Source organism: Vigna umbellata, chromosome 2 (genome assembly GCF_029865625.1).
Source record: "Vigna umbellata cultivar VRB3 chromosome 2, Vumbellata_1.0, whole genome shotgun sequence".
NCBI classification, from domain to species: Eukaryota; Viridiplantae; Streptophyta; class Magnoliopsida; order Fabales; family Fabaceae; genus Vigna; species Vigna umbellata.
In genome coordinates this window covers 50,229,409-50,248,432 of record NC_142166.1, presented here as the reverse complement: position 1 = coordinate 50,248,432, position 19,024 = coordinate 50,229,409, and the positions used below count along the sequence as shown (strand labels likewise).

Sequence of the window (19,024 nt, the reverse complement as noted above, 5' to 3'; positions counted from 1 at the left end):
GCAAGTGGATCTACTCACAAAATTTAAGGTGTTATATTTCAATTTGAACTAAATAATAAAAGGATTAGGCAGAAATCAGGAAATATATGCTATAAATAACTTGTTTAAAAACCATATAAATTATTATGAATATGAGAAAAACAACAGAAACCAAGGAATAGACTGTAGTCAAGGACATTTCGGTCACTTAGGCGACAAGTGAAGTGGAAACTATACAACGAAAACACACATATTTTGTGTTCAGATGTCAGCGTGAATTACACTTGCTGCAAGGATTTCTCCGTGATTATCACGCGCTTCTTCATGTGCGTAGAGATTTGTTTCCTATCATCAACTGAATCCGGCCAAGGATATCTTTGCTAACGTGATCCATGGGTGATAGCATCCTAACGTGCACCCTAGCATTTATCATCTTTGTGGCTTAACCTATAATCTTCTCTTTCGCCCCTGGTTCCGGTTCCCTGACTCACCTTCACCGTTGGTTCAATTGCAATAGTCAGAGACTCTTTTCCTAGCTGATCATCCATGGCTGACCGTATCTCTGCCACTCGCCGCCACCATATCTCTGCTGGACCTCCTTTTCAGATCTCCAAAGGTCCTTTCTTTCACCTATTTCCGATTCTGTTAAACCCTAGAGACGTTCCCACACTTTCACTATCGTGATTAGATTACGCCTACCATTTTTGTTTCTCTGTTTTAGTTTTAGGGTTTCGCTTCGAGGGTCGAGTGGTTTCCTCTTCGTAGCTCGTTTGATCAAATTTTTACTTATTCATTTTTAGTTCGGAGATGACATTGATGAATTGCTCTGCATTTTTCTTATTTTCTTGTTCCTTCTGTCATTCTCTTGTTTAAAGTTTCAAGACAGTGAAAGAAACGGACCTAATTATCGTCTGTGGTTTTTCTTGTTTCGTTGTTCAGATTTTTCTGTGAACTTGAGGATTGGAAGTTTAAATTTTCGAATGACATCGTGCATTTAGAAATATTTTCTTTTTCATCCAGGGAAACTTTGGTTTGATGACTTTTTAAATTCGAAAATAATATATATTTTTTACTTTATCTGTAAGTAATTTTTACCACGATAGATAATATTACGATTTGTATGTTTGTTTGACATCTTGTTAACGCAAGTGTCACCATATTTTTTCTGGGTAGTCAATGAAGCTGCTAATTGTAGCTTATGCTTGAACTTGGACCAAGCCTTCCTGGATTATTATGGCGCTGTCTGGTGATTTTATTAGATTTGATATACTGAGGTATAGAGTTTGTCCACTCCATGGGAGTTGATAATAAGTACCGTGAATACCATCTATGTATAAATTCTGACACCGATTTTAATTTCATTTTTTTGTTTGTAAATTTGTTTATCTTTGTCCCACTGCCCCCTCCCCATTCTTCGTTTTCAATTTATTTTTTACTGACATTTTCGACAAGCAACAACTATTAGTGTAGTCAGCATAATCAAATATGTGATGAATTTATCCTTTCAATCAGAATTGTAGATGACAAACTTAGAAAGGACCGATTTCTTTTCATATATTCAATATTTTCATACAATATTTATTCTATCAGTTTCTTCTTGCGCTAAATTATCAATGCATGTATATTAATTTTTGTCAAACTTCTCTTGCTTGTCTTCTTTTTTCTTGGTCTGTCTGTGTGTGCTTTCTATCTATTTAATTATCTACTGAAAAGAACATGATAAAAAACATGTAATTGATTAGCCAATTGCTGAAAGTGTTAAAGTTTTCAATTCTTTTCTAGTAAACATCTTCCTTTTGCAGATTTCCATGGCCCTGACAATCCCATTCCACTTTCACCGCAATGGCTTCTGCCAAAGCCTGGGGAGAGTAAACCTGCAATAGAAACTGTGGTGTGTAATGATTACTGCTGTTTTTTTTTTGTCTGTTTGCACTTCTGTAAACTGTATATTTGCAAGTCAGATTTCCGTGAACATTTCAATCCATAAGTAGTTTATAATTGTTTTGAAGTCCGCTTCTCTTCACTGTTACACATTACTCAGGAAAACCATGTGTTTTCAACTCCACCAAATGCCAAACGCTCAGAGATGGCTAAGACATTTGGAAATGGAGAGGACGTGAATGATGGCCTTAAGCAAAAGGATGTCTTCCGGCCATCCATGCTTGACTCTGAAAGTGGACACAGTGACCATTGGCGTGATGAAGAGAGAGATACTAAGTCTTCTTCCTCTTTACACAAGGATCGGTGGAGGAATGGAAACAAAGATGTAATTGACACTAGGAGAATGGATAGGTGGACTGAAAATCCATCAACAAGGCACTTTGGCGAAGCACATCGTGGCACATCTGATAGATGGAATGAGTCGGGCAATAAAGATACAAACTTTGAACAGCGGCGCATGAGTAAGTGGAACACACGCTGGGGACCTGATGATAAGGAGTCTGAAGGTCTTCGTGAAAAATGGAGTGACCCTGGTAAAGATGGTGATCTTCATCTTGGCAAAAGTTTGTCTAACATTTCTTATCTTGTTAAGGATGAAAAGGAAGGGGATCCTTATCGGCCATGGAGACCCAACGCCTCACAAAGCCATGACCACCAAAATGGGATTCCAAACAATCAAGTGTCTGCATTGTCATATGGGTGGGGCTGTGGGGAGGATACACCTCCAGTTGATGCGTTTGGGCGGGCCCGGTTTGGCTCTGGTGGTAATTCAATTAACAGCACATATATGCATTCTCAATACCCTGAAACTGTATTGGATAAAGTTGAAAGTGAACATAGAGAAGCTCACTGCTTTAGATATAATAGGACAAATTTGCTTGATGTGTACAGAGTTGCTGATATGCATACACATAGAAAACTAGTGGAATTTGTGCAGATACCTTCTATTACACAGGATGAACCATTGAAGCCTCTAGGTTTTTGTGCTCCAAATTCTGAGGAACTGGTAATTGCTGTCACTGTATATATTTGTTCTGGATGTCACTGTTATCGGTGGTGGTTTATTAGATTGCTTTTCTGTTTGAACAGTCTGTGTTAAAGGATATTGAAAAGGGGGAAATAATCAGTAGCAGTGCTCCTCAGGTGCAAAAAGATGGACGGAACACAACAGAATTTACACATTCAAGACGAACAAAGCTTGTAAATTCTCCTTTACAAGGTATATTAAGGATATAAGCTTACAATAGTGTCAAAGGGCGTCAGCTTCTTTAGAATCTGGGTTGTTTTGGCAGGGAGTTTCTGACCATTTGAAAGTGGTCCCTTGAATTTCTCAAAAGGCTTCTCAAATTAAAAGCACCAGCACAGTTTTAGTTATCTAATAACAATGAAAACAGTGAGGATCTTAAGACATCACCAAAGTGGCTGGGAAATGTCGATTATTAATGTAAAAACTAAATGAAACCTTGGGAATTTTGTATTTTTATTGCCAACATACACCAATCATATTGTATTTCATATCTGGATTTTGAAGGTGATCTTTATATTGTCTTTAGTTGTAGTGTAAATTTTTTGGAGTCCGTAAAACTTTGTTTCTAACATAAAAATTAATGGGTTTTGTATGTTTCCATGGTTGGACTATCCCTTTATAAGTGTTCATGCTTGCCCTGTACTTGCCTCTAATTATTGCATATTGACTATCTACACCTCTTTTTTTATTTCAGCTTTCATCTGTAACCAGACTAATTTTCTCCCAATTTATATGCACTATACTTTGCTACTTTAAACAGCTAGGAAGAATGGGTTTTTCTTTATCTCAAGGAGTTCTTATGCTTTATCTTTTCAGATAGAGTCGAAGATAATGGTTCTTACAGAATGGTAGATAAGGTTCCTAGTAATAGAGAATCAACCTTTGAAGAAAGTAATTCCGTTCATCCTGGTGCTACATGGCGTGGGACACCATTAGGTGAACATGCTGGCACAGTTGTGCATGAAAGCAGAGATGTGTCCAGTGATATTAAATCAAGAAACCCAGGTATGAGCTGGTCACACCAACCAAACGATACTCAGGCTCAGTGGGAGCATAATTTGGATTATTTATCTGAAACTAGAGATGTGGCTAAGTGGCAATCTAGTGGATATCCCATTAAAAGGCAGCTATCTGGCATTTTGGATGGTGAATTCGAATCCAGGAGAGTTCAACAAACTTGTCCAGAGGATTTATCACTTTTTTATAAAGATCCTCAGGGTCACATTCAGGGCCCGTTTAAAGGAATTGATATTATTGGTTGGTTTGAGGCTGGTTACTTCGGTATAGATTTACCTGTTCGTCTGGAAAATGCAGCATCCCACTCACCATGGTTGCAACTTGGTGATGCCATGCCCCACTTACGAGCTAAGGCAAGACCACCACCTGGATTTTCTGCAGCAAAACATGACTCTACAGAGGCATTTTGTTGGCAAAATTCCAGTACCGTTGGGAACATGCATACTGGTTTAAATGAGGCTGAGAGGCTGAGAAATGATCCTATGCATAGGAATTCTACCACTGAAGCTGAAAATAGGTATCTGGAGTCACTAATGTCCGGTAGCAAAAGCAGTTCCCCACTTGATAGTCTCACATTATCAGAAGGTTAACAATGTTATTTTCTGTTTTTGTATTCTGGTTTCTGAATATTAATGCACTAGCATGCATTATCATTCCTCTTCATAGCATCTTTACATAGTGTATCATGCTTTGAGATAGTTTGGTCTAATCATGATATGTATTTTTAGGTTTACAGGGGTTTCACTGTAATAATTCTGGTAATTTAGGCCCATCAGGAGTAGATGGTGGAAACGACCTTTACATGCTGGCCAAGAAGATGGCACTTGAACGGCTAAGTTCCTTGCCAACTCATCCTTATCCATACTGGCCAAGGAGGGATGCAGCACCCCTTCCGCCAAAATCAGACATTTTTCCACATACACCACCACATTCAAATATCTCGTCTTCATTGAGTGACAATCCTCGTCAGCTTCAGCCCCAAAATTCTGATTTAAACTCAGTAATCCAAGGAATATCTGACAGGACGACCACAGGCTTAAGTAGCAGTATTGCTGGATGGCCAAATTTTCCTTCGCAAGGTGGATTGGATCCCCTTCAGAATAAGATTGACTTTCATCATGATCAAAATTATGTTCAAATGCCATTTGGAATTCAACAAAGGTTACAAACACCAAACCGGTTGCCCTCAGACAACATAATTGCTCAAACTTCAGATATTCCATCAAGTATTTTGACAGCAGAGAAGTTGCTTTCTTCTGGCTTATCCCGAGATCCCCAGATGTTGAATATGTTGCAGCAGCAATACTTTCTGCAGTTGCATTCTCAGGCAGCGGCTTCTTCACAACAGATACCTTTCTTGGACAAACTTCTATTGCTGAAGCAGAAACAGCAACAGGAGGAGCAACTGCTGTTATTGCGCCAACAACAACAACTGCTATCTCAAGTGCTGCAGGACCATCAGTCTCACCAGCGCCTAGGTGATTTATCTTTTCAGCAGTTGCCTGGAGGTAGAGTACCACTGGGGAATTTGCATGTGAATCTTTCTCAAATTCTACCAAAAGAGATTTTTTCCACAAGTTCTCAAACACCAATCCCCAGTGTGAATGGTGAGCTTACTATTGATTCTTTGAATTTACCTCTGCAAGCAAGTCAGGACACTAGCTATAATATAAGTAGTGAATCTTCTGCCCATCTACCCGACCATTTATTTGAGAATATTAGTCATCAAAAAAGCTGGAGTGCTACACTTCCTGAGCAAATTAATGACAAGCACCAGAGTGTAGCATTGCCTGCATCAGCTTCTTTTGAAGACTCCGTGTTGAGTGAGCATAACATAGCTAAAGAGAAACCCAACATTGCCCAGATACCTCTTTCTTTTTCTGACAATACTACTAAAATCATGGAGCAAATTCCATACAATACTTGTCCTGTTGGTGATTCTCAGGTGAGTGCAACTTCTGTGTTTGATGAGAGTTCTCAATCAGTACAGTTTGTTGCACCTTTTGTTCCTGTGTCTTCAGCTGGATCTTGTGGTACCAATTTACCAGTATCAAGTCAAGTGGGTATAGATGTGGAGATTAAATCAGGCAGTCTTGAAGAGCAGCAGGGTGGAAGAGAAAGCTCAAATACTGAAACCTCTGTGGTGGATGCAAGTAGTGTTGAAGCACGGGAACCCAAAAAGACTACTGAGAAGAAATCTAAGAAGCAAAAATCTTCAAAATCTCAGTCTTCTGATCAGGCAAAGGGCTTGCCAAAAAATGTGACTTTGCAGCAGTCAAAGAAATCAGAATCTGAGAAACCAAATTATGGTGAAACAAAATTGGGAGAAACCAACAAGGGTGACCCAGCTCATGAGACATATCTGCAACAAACAAGGGGTAAGGGTAAACAATCTGCAACTGCTACTGCAGAAACAGATAATCATCAAGAACTTAATGGTCTCCCTACTAATATTCCAGGAAGCAACTCTGAAACATTTATTGAGGATGAGTTGAAGGCAGTCGGTTCTGTTTCCACCAAGACTAGTGAATTACCTTCAGGGAGAGCTTGGAAACCTGCTCCTGGTTTCAAGGCAAAATCTCTCTTAGAAATTCAACTGGAAGAACAAAAAAGGGCACAGATAGAAATGCTTGTGTCTGAGGTTGCTACTCCTGTCAATGCCATGAGTTCAACAACTCCTTGGGTGGGAGTTATGGCCAATCCAGACTCTTCGAAGGTGTCTAGTGATAGTCACAGAGAAGCAGATGATACTGAATATCTGGCTAAATCTGAAAAATCTCAAGATAGTAAAATCAAGAAAAGCCCATTACATGATCTATTGGCAGAAGATGTACCAGAATATAGTGAAAGAGATGGCAGGGTTCCAGACAGCTTGATCCCCTCACAAACTGTTCATTCTCATTCAGAACCAATAGATGAAGGAGACTTCATTGAAGCTAAAGACACCAAAAGAAACCGGAAAAAATCTGCAAAGTTGAAGGGTTCAGGGTCTAAGGTTTCAATTCCTGTTGCTTCTAGTGAAAGGCCCATAAGTTCGAGTCACAATGAAAAGGTAAGGAGCTCCCATTCTGTTCAACTGGAGAAAGAACAACTTCCTTCTATCCCTTCAGGACCCTCTCTTGGAGATTTTGTTCTTTGGAAAGGAGAGCTGACAAGCCCATCTCCTCCTCCAGCCTGGACTACTGATTCTGGTAGGATACCTAAACCAACATCATTAAGGGACATTCAAAAGGAGCAAGAGAAGAAATCTGCTGCAGTTCTCTCAAACCAACTTCCTACCCCTCAGAGATCACAGCCTGCCCAAGTTGCTCGGAGCAGCAGTTCTTTATGGCCAATTTCAACTTCATCTCCACCAAAAACTGCACCTTCTAGCCAGATAAACTCCCAAACTTCTGTGTCGAAATATAGAGGGGATGATGAATTGTTTTGGGGTCCAGTTGAGCAATCTAAGCAAGAAAATAAGCAGTATGACCTCTGTCTCTTCATTGTGCATATGACTTCTACTCATTAATGTTACTTCATTAATCTTACTTTCTACAGTAATACTTACTAACGTTGTTAGTTTTGGTATCTGTTCAACATACATTGTTCTACGTCACAATCAGGTAGTGAAGTGCAGGTGGGGTGTGAGAAAGGCAAAACATTTTAATTGAACAATAAATTTTCAGTTTTTAGCATTAAATTAAAACACTTAGTGGCCTCAGGGCGTTAAATAATAGTAGAACTTAAAAACCAGAATATAATAAACATGGTAATGAGTCATAATTGAGGCTGATTTAAGATTTGGGACACACGACCTCACATTATCTTTATATTAGAACAGTTGTTGCATTTAGGAGTAATTTTATGCAGCTTTAGGTGGCCGACTTATTTTTTCCTTTATAATCTTATTTTGATGGATAAGTTGATTATTATATTCTTTGTAAGCAGATCAGGCTTCTCTCAGCTTGCTAGCCAGGGTAGCCGGGTTTCTAAAAATATCCCCATGAAAGGTAGTTCACCTGGATTATCAAGTCGACAAAAGTCTGGGAGTGGCAAACCAGCTGAGCGATCTCTTTCATCGTCACCTGCCTCTTCTCAATCACTGCTAAAACTGAAAAAGGATGCCATGACTAAGAATTCCGGTAATGACATATGCTTATTCTTTACTTCAACATTTTTAATTCCAATTTTCACCTGCTTGGCAATTCTATCTGATTTAGCCTCAATATATTTAGCTGTGCTTCTTCTGACTGGTTTATTAATGGTAGTTTAAATACAATGAGTTATTTTTTCCCTTTTTTTCAGAAGCTACGGACTTCAGAGTTTGGTGTGAGAATGAATGTGTCAGGCTTATTGGGACAAAAGGTATTTACATCTACGGTTTCAAATTTGTTTTCCATGCTATGTTTTGATTGATTAATTGTGATTTAGTATATTGATTCAAGACTTCTAAAGAAAAGTCTATTTCACCAAATGGTTATTGCCCCCAAACAACAGTTCAATGTCTGTCTGAATGTAATCAGGCATTGAGTGGTTATATTATCTTGAATTTCTATTTAATGTCATTTTGACTATATTTTGGATGGCAGATACCAGTTTCCTTCAGTTTTGCTTGAAGCAGTCCAGATCTGAAGCAGAGATTATTCTCACGGAAAACCTGGGATCATATGACCCTGATCATGAATTCATTGATAAATTCCTCAATTACATGGACTTGCTACCATCAGATGTTTTGGAAATAGCTTTTCAAACTCGGAATGATCAGAAAGTTGATGGATCTGAAAACACAGTTATACAAGATATGGGTTACGTTGACGGATCCTTCTCAAAAGGTGGAAAGAAGAAAGGTAAGAAAGGAAAAAAGGTCAGCTCTTCAGTTTTGGGATTCAATGTCGTGAGTAACCGGATAATGATGGGTGAGATTCAGGCGGTAGTTGACTAATATTAACACAGGTTATTGCGGAACGTGTATATATGTTTTGGCCGTACTTTGTATTTTGTAAATGATTTTTTTTACACTAAAAGTAGCAGCATCAATTGGATCTTCTCAAGCAATTTTGTCGTCTTAATGTAGAAAATTTTGACGTTTGAAAGATCCTGCTGACAAACATTCTTGGCAGCCTTAACTCGATACAAGCTAATTTATTCAAGGGCAGAACAAGCAAGTGCCTGATGCTCTCTTTCTATTTTTTTATTATATTTTTAGGGCTTAATTAAATATTTTCTTTTAGTTATTAAGTTTGATTTAAACATTTATGATTAAATATTTTAAAATAGTACTTTGATCAGTTTAAAATTAATTGTCTGTGATTTTAATTTCAGTAATTATGTAGGTTGAGAATTTAGCACGCGTGTACAGAGTGATGGTTGGAATAACAATTGCTCAAACTTACAGCATTGTAAACAATGATTGATTGTAGTTTGTTCTAGTATAAAGTTATTTCAATCAAGTTTGATCGTCAATAGCGCGTATAGAGAATTTTTCCGAGAGGAGTTTTTATATGATTGCTAGAGACAAAATGGTTTCGCCGGGGGTTGTGTAATTTGTAAAAGTTGTTCAAAAATAAAACAAAAGTGCCGGAAATAACAAATTTTAGCATCCGTCAATAGTGGATTCATTGGAATGAGGAGAATTAATCCTAACTTTGATATCATATAAAAATAAAAGGGAAAGAGAAATAAGTTGATTTCCTTGATATATATGGAGCAAAGAGAGTTATATATTTATAAATAAGAAAATATAAAAATTCAATTAAGACTGAGTAGCAAGATGCAATGTTACTATTCTCCTTATTGATTATTTATTTGCAGTTTTTTCATTAATCGAAAATCTTCTGCAAATATCTTTTCATTCTTCTTGTCCAGATTGTCATTATAATGGGCATGTTTATAGCATGTTCATCAGTCATGTCTACATTTTCAACTAAAATTTTGTTCTTGAATGTAAGAACTAAAAAATGAATATTTTTTCATACAATATCTTCTGATAAAATACTTGACAGTATCTAGCTTGGTAAGAATTACAGAGTATTCGCTGAAACCTTGAAGATATTTATTATTGATTTGGGAAAAGTACAGTGGTCATATGCTGCTCCTATGCTTCTCAAGCCCAAAAGTATTGCTACAACTAAAACCATGGATTCTACTTATTCGTCACATTCCTATTCTCTGTTTCCTTCATTTTTCTTGATCCCCTCATGCTCTGCACATGCCAATCACCAAAACTAAAAACATGCATTTTTATCTTAATAATTCACCCACTTGCATTTTATTAAACTGGAGAAAAGTCAAAAGACTGGTTTAAACTTTAAAAACTAGCTTGTAATATGAAACGCAGTATGCTATTATTGTATTAAATTTTTAGTTAACCTGAGACTTAAATTTCTTTCAATACAACCTTCACATCTAGTGCTACTAAGCTTGTTGAGTGACTATTTTTATAGATTTAAGATAGCTTCCAATACAAGTCACAGGAGAGAAAAAATAATAGAATAAAGAGAGAAAAAGAGCTAACTTCTTCAAATTAGTTTATCAATGAGCAAATTGGTTTGTTTAAACATGTTTATTGTCTTTTAAGTATCAATTTTTCTACAAATTAAATTCTGAATAAACTCAGAAGAAAAGAAAAAGACTATCGTAAGCGTTAGTTTGTGCTGACCGGGTGCGATTGAAGAGGAAGAGATCGCAGAAGAGACATCTTAGCAATTTCTGAGACGGCACCGTCTCGAACTTCACGAACATCACTCACCAATTCCTCGTAAGCTGCTTCGAAGGCTTCCCACCAAAACTTGGGTAATCCAACGTAGTTCGTGCGAGTGCGACTGTACACATCCCACATCTGTCTCACAACCTTCTCTCTCTCCTCCACCTCCTATTTTTCAACCAAACCATAAACACAAACAAATTATACTTTAAAACCTTTGCATCTTATCATCTCAACTAATTTTCATTTTCCGATTAAACACCAAAAATTACGTCGTGTACAAAAATTAGCAAGCACCATGACAAAATTAGTGAAAATTAGTCCAGCACAAGAAAAATCAGTTTTACAGTTACAGAAATGAAAGGAACTGTGTTTTGTTGTGTACGTACGAGCACATCGAGATCCTGAAAAATGGTAGAATCGAAATCATCGTTGTTGGTCGTGGACCATTTGAGCGTGACGGAGCCAGCGAACATGGTCCATAGAGCAACGAGGATAACCACTGCTAAGACCCAAAATAAGAAGTGCCTCTTACGGTCGGCGTTTCCAGAATCAGCTTCACGGATCCCTCTCTTTGTCATGTTTTTTGTTTTGGTTAAGGTGTGATGGGTAGATACTACTTCACTTTATATTTGTGTTAGAATCGAAGTGCTTTTGCCACCAAAAATGAAGTGGGCAATGGTGGGTAAGGTGTTATAATATTAATAATAATTTATATCAAACACCTGTAATGTGTATTTTTTGTTTCAAAAATGAAATTTAATCACCAACAAATAATTTATTTATATATACCTATTAGTAATATAAATATTATTTTATATAAATATTAATTTTTAACTCGATTAAATAAAATAATATGATTCTGTTAAAATTCACGTTAAGGAGTTTTTTCCATCGTCTACCCTTCACCTTTTCACTATATAATATTATTATATTTGGTAGAAGGAAGGTATAATTCCATTACATAAGGTATTGTTCATTCACCATCTCGTATTCGCCAACTGGTGATTTAGTTTATTCACACATTTTGACTTATTTAAGAAAGTCAGTTTCCTACGACTTAACGCGTTGAATATTTTGATATTAATTTAATAATCATGTATAGCAAATTTTACAATTAAAGTTTAGTTATTATACATGGTTACTATAAATTTTACCCCAAGAATCACCGTTGGTATATAAAAGAAAAAAATATAGTTTAATACACCTAAATTTTTTACATTTGATATTATCCTTTCTTACTTTTTACTTTCTTTTTTCTTAAAAAAAATACAAAAGTTTACACTTTTATAATTATTTTATTTTTGTATTCTATGTCAAATGAATGTAAAAATGTGTCATGATATCATTACTCATATAAAATTACAACAATTATTTTATTTATAAAATTTATATTTATATAAAAAATAATAATAAAAGAAACAGGTATAATTACTCGCGATGAACAATAAATTGATCCCTTTTGATTATTCCCTTGAAAGAATATGATTATTCTCTAAAAGAATAATGATGACTTGATTATTAACTAAGAACATTTCCAAAGAAAGTGGTTTACTATAATTGCTTTAAAAAAAGTATTATTTTAACATTGATTTCATACATATATTACTTAAAATTAAATATTATTACTTATAAATGGGATAATTTGTTTGTACAAACAATTTTTTTCAATTTATAATCAACATAATATTCTTATTTATAAATAATTTTTGTGAGTAATTCTTATTCCAATCGCATCAGATGGAGAGCAAGTGATTGTGTTATATTATGTGTCGGTTTTCCGCACACCTCAAAGTTACAATGCAAATATAATTCCAAAGGATGGAGCTCCATTTCATCAAAATTTTGCGTCTCAAGAATATTTTCTCCCTGCCATTAAAAATCACTGCAAACAAACAGCAGAAGAACACACAAAAGTTTTCAGGAAACATTAATTGAACCGCAGGCATTATATATATATATATATATATATATATATATATATATATATATATATATATATATATATATATATATATATATATATATATATATATATATATATATATATATTTAAGAAGTTGACTTAAACCTAAGCGGTAGAATAGACTCTATATCATGAATTTGGTATTATATTAAAAAGTAAATTTTGGTTTAATTTAACTTTACAAAATTAATTTTAAAAATAAGGTTTATATTTGTTTATATATACGACTATAAACTGATTAACGTGGACTTCTAATTTATATATAATCTAAACATGCAATTTGTCCTCAATATGTCAAATGTCAACGTTCCAAGGTTTGGTTCCACGAAATGGTGGCTGGTTGCACACTAAGAGGAGATGGAAAAGCAACGAAACCCCAAAAAAAGTCGTAAGAGAAAAACAATCAGTCATTTTATAGACAAAATGCCCCAGAAAACACGATAAACGACACACGTGAAGATCCAAACTCCATTTCTACTAGTACTTTATTAAATATATACATACAAACAAAGACACCCACATTTAATAGTGTATCAGAAATCAGAAATCCAATGACATCAAATTCTTCAAGTAGAAAAAGGAGCAAGCTTTTCACACTTCACCTCAGATGTGATATAGTATAAAAGGTTAGAACCCAGCACCGACTAAAGGTTCAGACACTTCAGATGTAAACTTAGACAATCTGATAATCACCCATGCCGCACCCACCCTTATAATAATTAGAGTTTTTCGTATTCAGAAATTTCGTTTTTTCGAGTCCTTTCTCATTGGTCTGAACGTTCTCTTAAATAAAGTTTTAGATTTGAATAAAACAATAGTTTTAGGTACGTCCAAGGTAGATTAAGAGTATACTGTTAATAATTTCTATTTTCAGTACCTGTTCATAAACTTTGCCTTTTTCGTCTGATTAAATTACCAGTTTGTTCTTCGAATGAATAGAAACCATCGATCGGAGTCAAATCACAATTTCTAAACAAAAAATTGTGAATCCAACATATTCCAAATGAATTGCATTTATCTGTCACCCAAAAGATCCCAGTCAAAAAAAGATTGAATTACTTCCATTGCAGCATACCCATAGCACCATATATTTGTCTATGTTTTAGTATTTACACTTCCTATAGTCGAGTCGAGGGGAGCAAAGATATCGACGACTACCGAAGCAAAATCCTATCCCATTCCCTCTGTGCCTTCGTGTTGTTCTCTCTCTCCATCAGAGGGAGGGAGAAAGCAATTCATGGTCAACCCAACAATATTAAAGTCAACCTCTTCAATCGTCCACGTTTCCTCAATCATACGTTTGTGATTTTGCTCTGCCCCGTACCTATTAAGCGTGGCAATCGTGGTCCCACCGTGTGCTATGTTAATGCCGTCTACGTATCTATAATCTTCGATCAAGGACTCCACTCTAGTTTCCCAGAACACGTACTCTTTGCCTTTCACGGGCCTTATCTTCACCAACTTGGTGTCCTCGAATTTCACCAGCAGCCCCGTGCGTTGGCTGAAGTAGCCCACTATCGTGTGCATCACAATGTCAGTGTTGGAAGTGCTCTGGGCAAGAAGAACTTGTTGAGCCGTTTGCAACTTCAGCATGAAACAAACCTCGTTGTTAATGATGTTCTCTCCCACACATTCTGCGTCTAGGAACAAGTTTGCCGCGCACCTTGGGTCCAGTCCCTAATAATAATAACATGTGATATGCGTATGATCCCATTACCAAAAAACAATGATAAAATCAATGCATACAATGTTGCATATTACCTGAAAGATGCGGCGAAGTGGTCTTGGAGGGGCTTTGATTGCATGAAAGGGTTGAGAAGAACTGTGGTTCCAAGATACCTTACCGTCACATCCTGCACTGACCTTGTAACCGGAAACAACCAATTCCAAGCACCACATATCTGGGTTCTTCTGCCATAACACAAAACCTCCCACTTCAGGTTTCCCTCTTGCTTCAACTTCTTCATCGATCTCACCTTGACGCATTTCCGACCCACATATTCTCACTCGGCCAATTGCATACATACTTTCCAGTGAATTCAATGCTGCCACCCCTCCCGTCGCCGCCACGTACTGCTGAACTATGTACTTCGCATTCGAATCTTGCTGCATCCATCATCCATGCATGAACCCCCGTTTCATTCATTAATATACAACCAATACGCACAACAGATTAGGTTTATTTAGCTACCAAAATAATGCAATTCTTTATTAACTTCACAAATATGCGCAGTGAAACACACTTTCCAAACCGAAGAAATCATGCTTTCAAGCTATTTGTAATAATGTTTATGCATATAACTAATTGAAAACAAAAAATTCTACTCGTGATATTTGTGTGGCTAGTGGCGAATTGAATAGATAATTGGTAATTAGGGCTTACAATGGAGCAATCTTTGAGGGGGCGAGTCAAAGCGTGGTCCGACGAAAGCTGAACAGGGATAAGGGGGGCACCCACAATCTTAAGCAGCACCAAAAATTCATTGTTCAATGATGATTTGTCAGGAAATCGAGCATTCATGAGAGTTCGGAGATTCTGCCACCGATTGAAGCCATTGGAGCCCATGCTCGTCAACATCTCATCGGGAATAGGCACCTCAAGCACGGTCTCCAACCCATCTTCCTTATCAAAATTAGGACACAACTTCCTCATGATTCTATTTCAAAGGAACTTATGAATGTTAATGAAATTCAAATTAACGGGAAATGCATCTGCCTGTGTTTGTAAATAATGATCAAATCCTTAATTTTGAGGGCTATCAAAAATAGAGGGACCCTCTCTTTCTAGGTAGAGGAGAGGGTACCCTCTATGCCTGGGAAGGCTTTGGGTTAATTTGCTGAGTCTATGTACCTGTGTCCCTACAGAGACGTGCGAGAGGGAAAGATCTTCCGTTCTTTTCCTACGCCGTTCCATGCCCGTAGGGGTAGCTACGTGCACGGCTTTAATTTTCAATGTTTTAATTTAAGTTTATTGTATTAATTACTTTATAATTTTTAAATTTAACTATGCCATGAGGTCTCCTTTTTCTTCGTAAAAATGGGTGATGAGAGAGTGACACTGGTCCCAGTTAATTAATGACCATTATTATAACATAACCATGATTAACATTAATGGCAATAAATGAAAATGAAAAGTAATTATGAATAACGATGATGCCGATGTCTTAATAATGAATAAATACCAATGTGGTCGAGGTTTAAAAGGAGCATGTGACAAATAATGAATATCTTAAAATAATAACAAAATATAAATGATGATATGGTAATTTGTATTGGGATTAATAATATAATTTTCCACATAAGAACTGGATATTCCTTATTTGTTTTTTTTTTTAAGTTTTCTTATTGTCCCCTATGTTACTTACTGATATCGGTATCTATAGTTTTTCTAGTTTTTCTTTTCTAAATTTTGAATGAAGTTATTTAAATTGTATATTTTGGAATATAATAGGATTAAAAGTGCATCGTGTAATATTAATAAAAAGAAAAATACTATATTTAAAAATAAATAAATTACGTCTCAAAGTATAATTATAAATAAAATCAACCAGTTTAAAATGATTTCAAGTCTATAAATTAAATTATAAATCATTTTTTTATAATAAATATTTTACTTATAATTAATTTTACTTTAATCGCCTTATTCTAAAAATTATATTCAAATTCAAATAATTTATAGGTATTCTTGAGTATATGGATATACTTGTATACGTGTATTCATTATAATTTTATTAAAACATATAATTAAACACGCATGTCTAGTATCCATTAATATCTATGAAATCTATTCATTTTATATTTTATTACAAATTTTAATTCGCACATTTTTTTTTTTACAATCCTAGCGACTATAATGACATTTTTATATACATATACAGAGCAAAACTCTCATTTCCTATACAATTTCTTTATCAGTTCAGTGTCCATTATTTTATTCCATTCTCCCTCAGAATTTCACCAATCTTTGCCTACAAAAGTTCTCTCATGCCCTTCTATTTTCGTATGGTTATTCAGTTTAATTTAATTATAAATTTTAATGCCGGCAAAAAAATATCAATAATAAAAAGTATTAGTAATCTATCAATATAAAAAATTAAACTCATCGTTTTGAATGATTATATTCGTTATTTTATTTGTTTAAAACTAAAACAATTTATTAACTGTACAAAAGTTTTATAATTTCTTATACGTGAATTTTCTCTTTTATTTTGAATTATAGTCAGTAACTAATTAATAAATTCAAAATAAAACTCCCTAAATGATTTTAGTTAAATGTTAAACTACAACATCTTTTATACTTATTTAAAATTATTTTAATAATATTATAGAGTTAGCTCGTGCTTTAGACGAGTCAAAACTAATTTTACTACATTTACTAGACTTTGACAACCAGTTTATTATATTAGAAAATGTAATTATAATCAATCCATACCGATGAATTAGAATGATAAACTCGTCCGATTAGATAATATGCACTCATTTTATGTAGTTGATTGAGAAATAACTTATCTCCATCTATCGGTTAACACGTTTTTAAGATAATAAAGTGTGTGTTTTTTTTTTTCTGATAGTTTAACAAATAAAATTTGGGAAGAACATGAAAAATTAAGAGAATCCTTTCTCACAACTATTACCAATTCATCATATAGATTTTGATATGCAATGACGCCATGCTAATATAATACTACGATGTTAATACAATGATAGCTTTCTTTATCTACCTTTTATATATATATACGAATAAAAATATATAATTTTTTAACTTTATTTGCCTCCTTTTCCACTTATTTTCGTATTTATTGATTATATTATTTTCTCTCCTTTTAAGTTAACTAGGTAATATCTAAGTTAAAATGTTTCTTAATTTTCCTCTCATCCTCTCTTTTTGTGTGTGATTATTTTATATAATTTGATTTTAAATCACAAAATTAAAACTAAAATTATGAATGTAAAAAAAAATATGCAATTGAAGGTGAAGAATTTACCTTTATATATTTTTTCCCGTTAAAATAATAATTATCAATGAACAATAGTTTAATGTTTTCTGCATTCGATTGGGCTTTATATAGATGAGACCGAACAAAAAAATATACATATGTTTAGCTATACGTTTTTTTAAATGATAAATACTTTAATGTTGGTTTTTAGATTTTAAATCTAGCACTCAACTAACTAAATCGTTATCCGGAGAGATAGTTAATTATTGAAGTATTAGATTCAACCAAAACCAATAAAATATATGTAAATCAATGAACCATCGATTGTCCGTTTTTGAAATGTAGAATTTCGATTTTATATATATAAAAAATATTTAAATAGTTTTATAACTCAACTTTTGTTAAATAATGTAAGATTGAAGAGACGTGGTAGGCAAATAACTAATTGTTTGTTTTTATTTTCATAGGTGGAAATACTCGATTTAACATAGAGTGATATCATTTACGCTATGGTCCAAAACAAACGGCATGTCTCGAATCTTTGATTTGGTACAGAATTTCAGGGTTATTGGTTGAAGACCCAACGCTTTCATGCAGGGAAAAGGTTCTTGCAGAAGCATCACAATTCATTTCATGATTTGTATGAATTGATAAAAGAAAAAAAGTGAATGAGAAATTTTCAAATACAAGATGTGGATAAGAAGATGCAATGCAAACGCCGAAGACTACGTCGGGTGGATTTTTCGCTTGTTTGTACGTGAGTGGCATTTGGGTGTGACAGGGATATCACGAGAAATAATTAATTTTATTTTTTCACTTGATTGTCTAAAAAATTATGTTAATTTATTAAGCATTTTTATGAATAAGTTTTTGAAAATAAAAAAATAAAAAAAAGTAAAGTATAACGCGTGTGATGACGCAATAGAGGTGTGGGCTGAGTCAAGTGTGGAAATGCATGAAATATGAATGTTGTTTGGAAATGGTTGTCCATTTGTGGAGTTATGAAGTGTGATAGGTCGGACACGTATCATATCTGGTTACCAATTCTGTGTTGGGAGCCATGGTGCCAAAATATACGTCCGAAAAACGTAGGTGTGATTTAACTTTTCAGACATTTGATAAAGATGGATCATTCTTTTGCGGTTGGGGATATGCTCTGTTGAACTCGTCAATGCACTGCTGGACACACCTTCTTTTCCATCACTATTCGACAAAAACAAACTATAACTCACATTTAGATCAAATTTCCATAAATATTTTTATTCATTTCAAATTTTATATTCAGTGGCTGTTCGGTTGATTACAGCAGCTACCAACACCTTTCGCAGAACATTTTGCATACTAAGTTTTCAATTGTCGACATTATTAAGTGTTTAATATAGCATGGTGTTAATCCTTTTTTTTCTGGGAAGGTGAGATTCTTGAAATTATGTGCGTGTCTTCATTACGCAACTGAACCCTAAATCACTGTC

General features: G+C 34.8%; 3 protein-coding genes across 4 annotated transcripts; 1 reads left to right on the top strand and 2 right to left on the bottom strand.

The window, feature by feature from the left end:
• The first annotated feature begins 402 nt into the window (after window positions 1-402).
• Window positions 403-9,184, top strand: LOC148204224 (protein ESSENTIAL FOR POTEXVIRUS ACCUMULATION 1-like). Of its 2 annotated transcripts, XM_088107333.1 has the most exons (9): window positions 403-595; window positions 1,782-1,870; window positions 2,021-2,926; window positions 3,010-3,139; window positions 3,764-4,549; window positions 4,693-7,429; window positions 7,895-8,088; window positions 8,252-8,311; window positions 8,536-9,184. In XM_088107333.1, the coding sequence occupies exons 1-9, from the start codon at window positions 526-528 to the stop codon at window positions 8,886-8,888; spliced, it is 5,325 nt and encodes a 1,774-aa protein (XP_087963459.1). In that variant the 5' UTR covers window positions 403-525; the 3' UTR covers window positions 8,889-9,184. The 2 variants fall into 2 exon arrangements, with proteins under 2 accessions (XP_087963459.1, XP_087963460.1); XM_088107334.1 differs by lacking the exons at window positions 403-595; window positions 1,782-1,870 and having other exon boundaries at window positions 2,666-2,684; window positions 2,812-2,926.
• A 706-nt stretch (window positions 9,185-9,890) lies between these two features.
• LOC148204223 (uncharacterized) lies at window positions 9,891-11,311 on the bottom strand. The gene is made up of 3 exons (XM_088108052.1): window positions 11,039-11,311; window positions 10,605-10,817; window positions 9,891-10,148 (listed from the first exon to the last, which is right to left on the bottom strand). Exons 1-3 carry the CDS (start codon window positions 11,228-11,230, stop codon window positions 10,089-10,091), a joined length of 465 nt encoding a protein of 154 aa, XP_087964178.1. The 5' UTR covers window positions 11,231-11,311; the 3' UTR covers window positions 9,891-10,088.
• A 2,299-nt stretch (window positions 11,312-13,610) lies between these two features.
• LOC124847166 (uncharacterized) lies at window positions 13,611-15,499 on the bottom strand. Its single transcript, XM_047324587.2, has 3 exons — window positions 14,999-15,499; window positions 14,377-14,721; window positions 13,611-14,292 (listed from the first exon to the last, which is right to left on the bottom strand). Exons 1-3 carry the CDS (start codon window positions 15,266-15,268, stop codon window positions 13,786-13,788), a joined length of 1,122 nt encoding a protein of 373 aa, XP_047180543.1. The 5' UTR covers window positions 15,269-15,499; the 3' UTR covers window positions 13,611-13,785.
• Window positions 15,500-19,024: the final 3,525 nt, after the last annotated feature.

What these genes read in the sequence shown, in the direction of transcription:
- LOC148204224 (XM_088107333.1), top strand. Translation starts at nt 526, where the DNA reads ATGGCTGACCGTATCTCTGCCACTCGCCGCCACCATATCTCTGCTGGA. An exon ending in TCCTTTTCAGATCTCCAAAG is followed by an intron (nt 596 to 1,781) that starts GTCCTTTCTTTC and finishes TTCCTTTTGCAG; the next exon opens with ATTTCCATGGCCCTGACAAT. An exon ending in TAGTCTCACATTATCAGAAG is followed by an intron (nt 4,550 to 4,692) that starts GTTAACAATGTT and finishes ATGTATTTTTAG; the next exon opens with GTTTACAGGGGTTTCACTGT.
- LOC148204223 (XM_088108052.1), bottom strand. Translation starts at nt 11,230, where the DNA reads ATGACAAAGAGAGGGATCCGTGAAGCTGATTCTGGAAACGCCGACCGT. An exon ending in TTCAGGATCTCGATGTGCTC is followed by an intron (nt 10,818 to 11,038) that starts GTACGTACACAA and finishes GTTGAAAAATAG; the next exon opens with GAGGTGGAGGAGAGAGAGAA. An exon ending in TTCCTCTTCAATCGCACCCG is followed by an intron (nt 10,149 to 10,604) that starts GTCAGCACAAAC and finishes TGGCATGTGCAG; the next exon opens with AGCATGAGGGGATCAAGAAA.
- LOC124847166 (XM_047324587.2), bottom strand. Translation starts at nt 15,268, where the DNA reads ATGAGGAAGTTGTGTCCTAATTTTGATAAGGAAGATGGGTTGGAGACC. An exon ending in CCCTCAAAGATTGCTCCATT is followed by an intron (nt 14,722 to 14,998) that starts GTAAGCCCTAAT and finishes TGATGGATGCAG; the next exon opens with CAAGATTCGAATGCGAAGTA. An exon ending in CACTTCGCCGCATCTTTCAG is followed by an intron (nt 14,293 to 14,376) that starts GTAATATGCAAC and finishes TATTATTATTAG; the next exon opens with GGACTGGACCCAAGGTGCGC.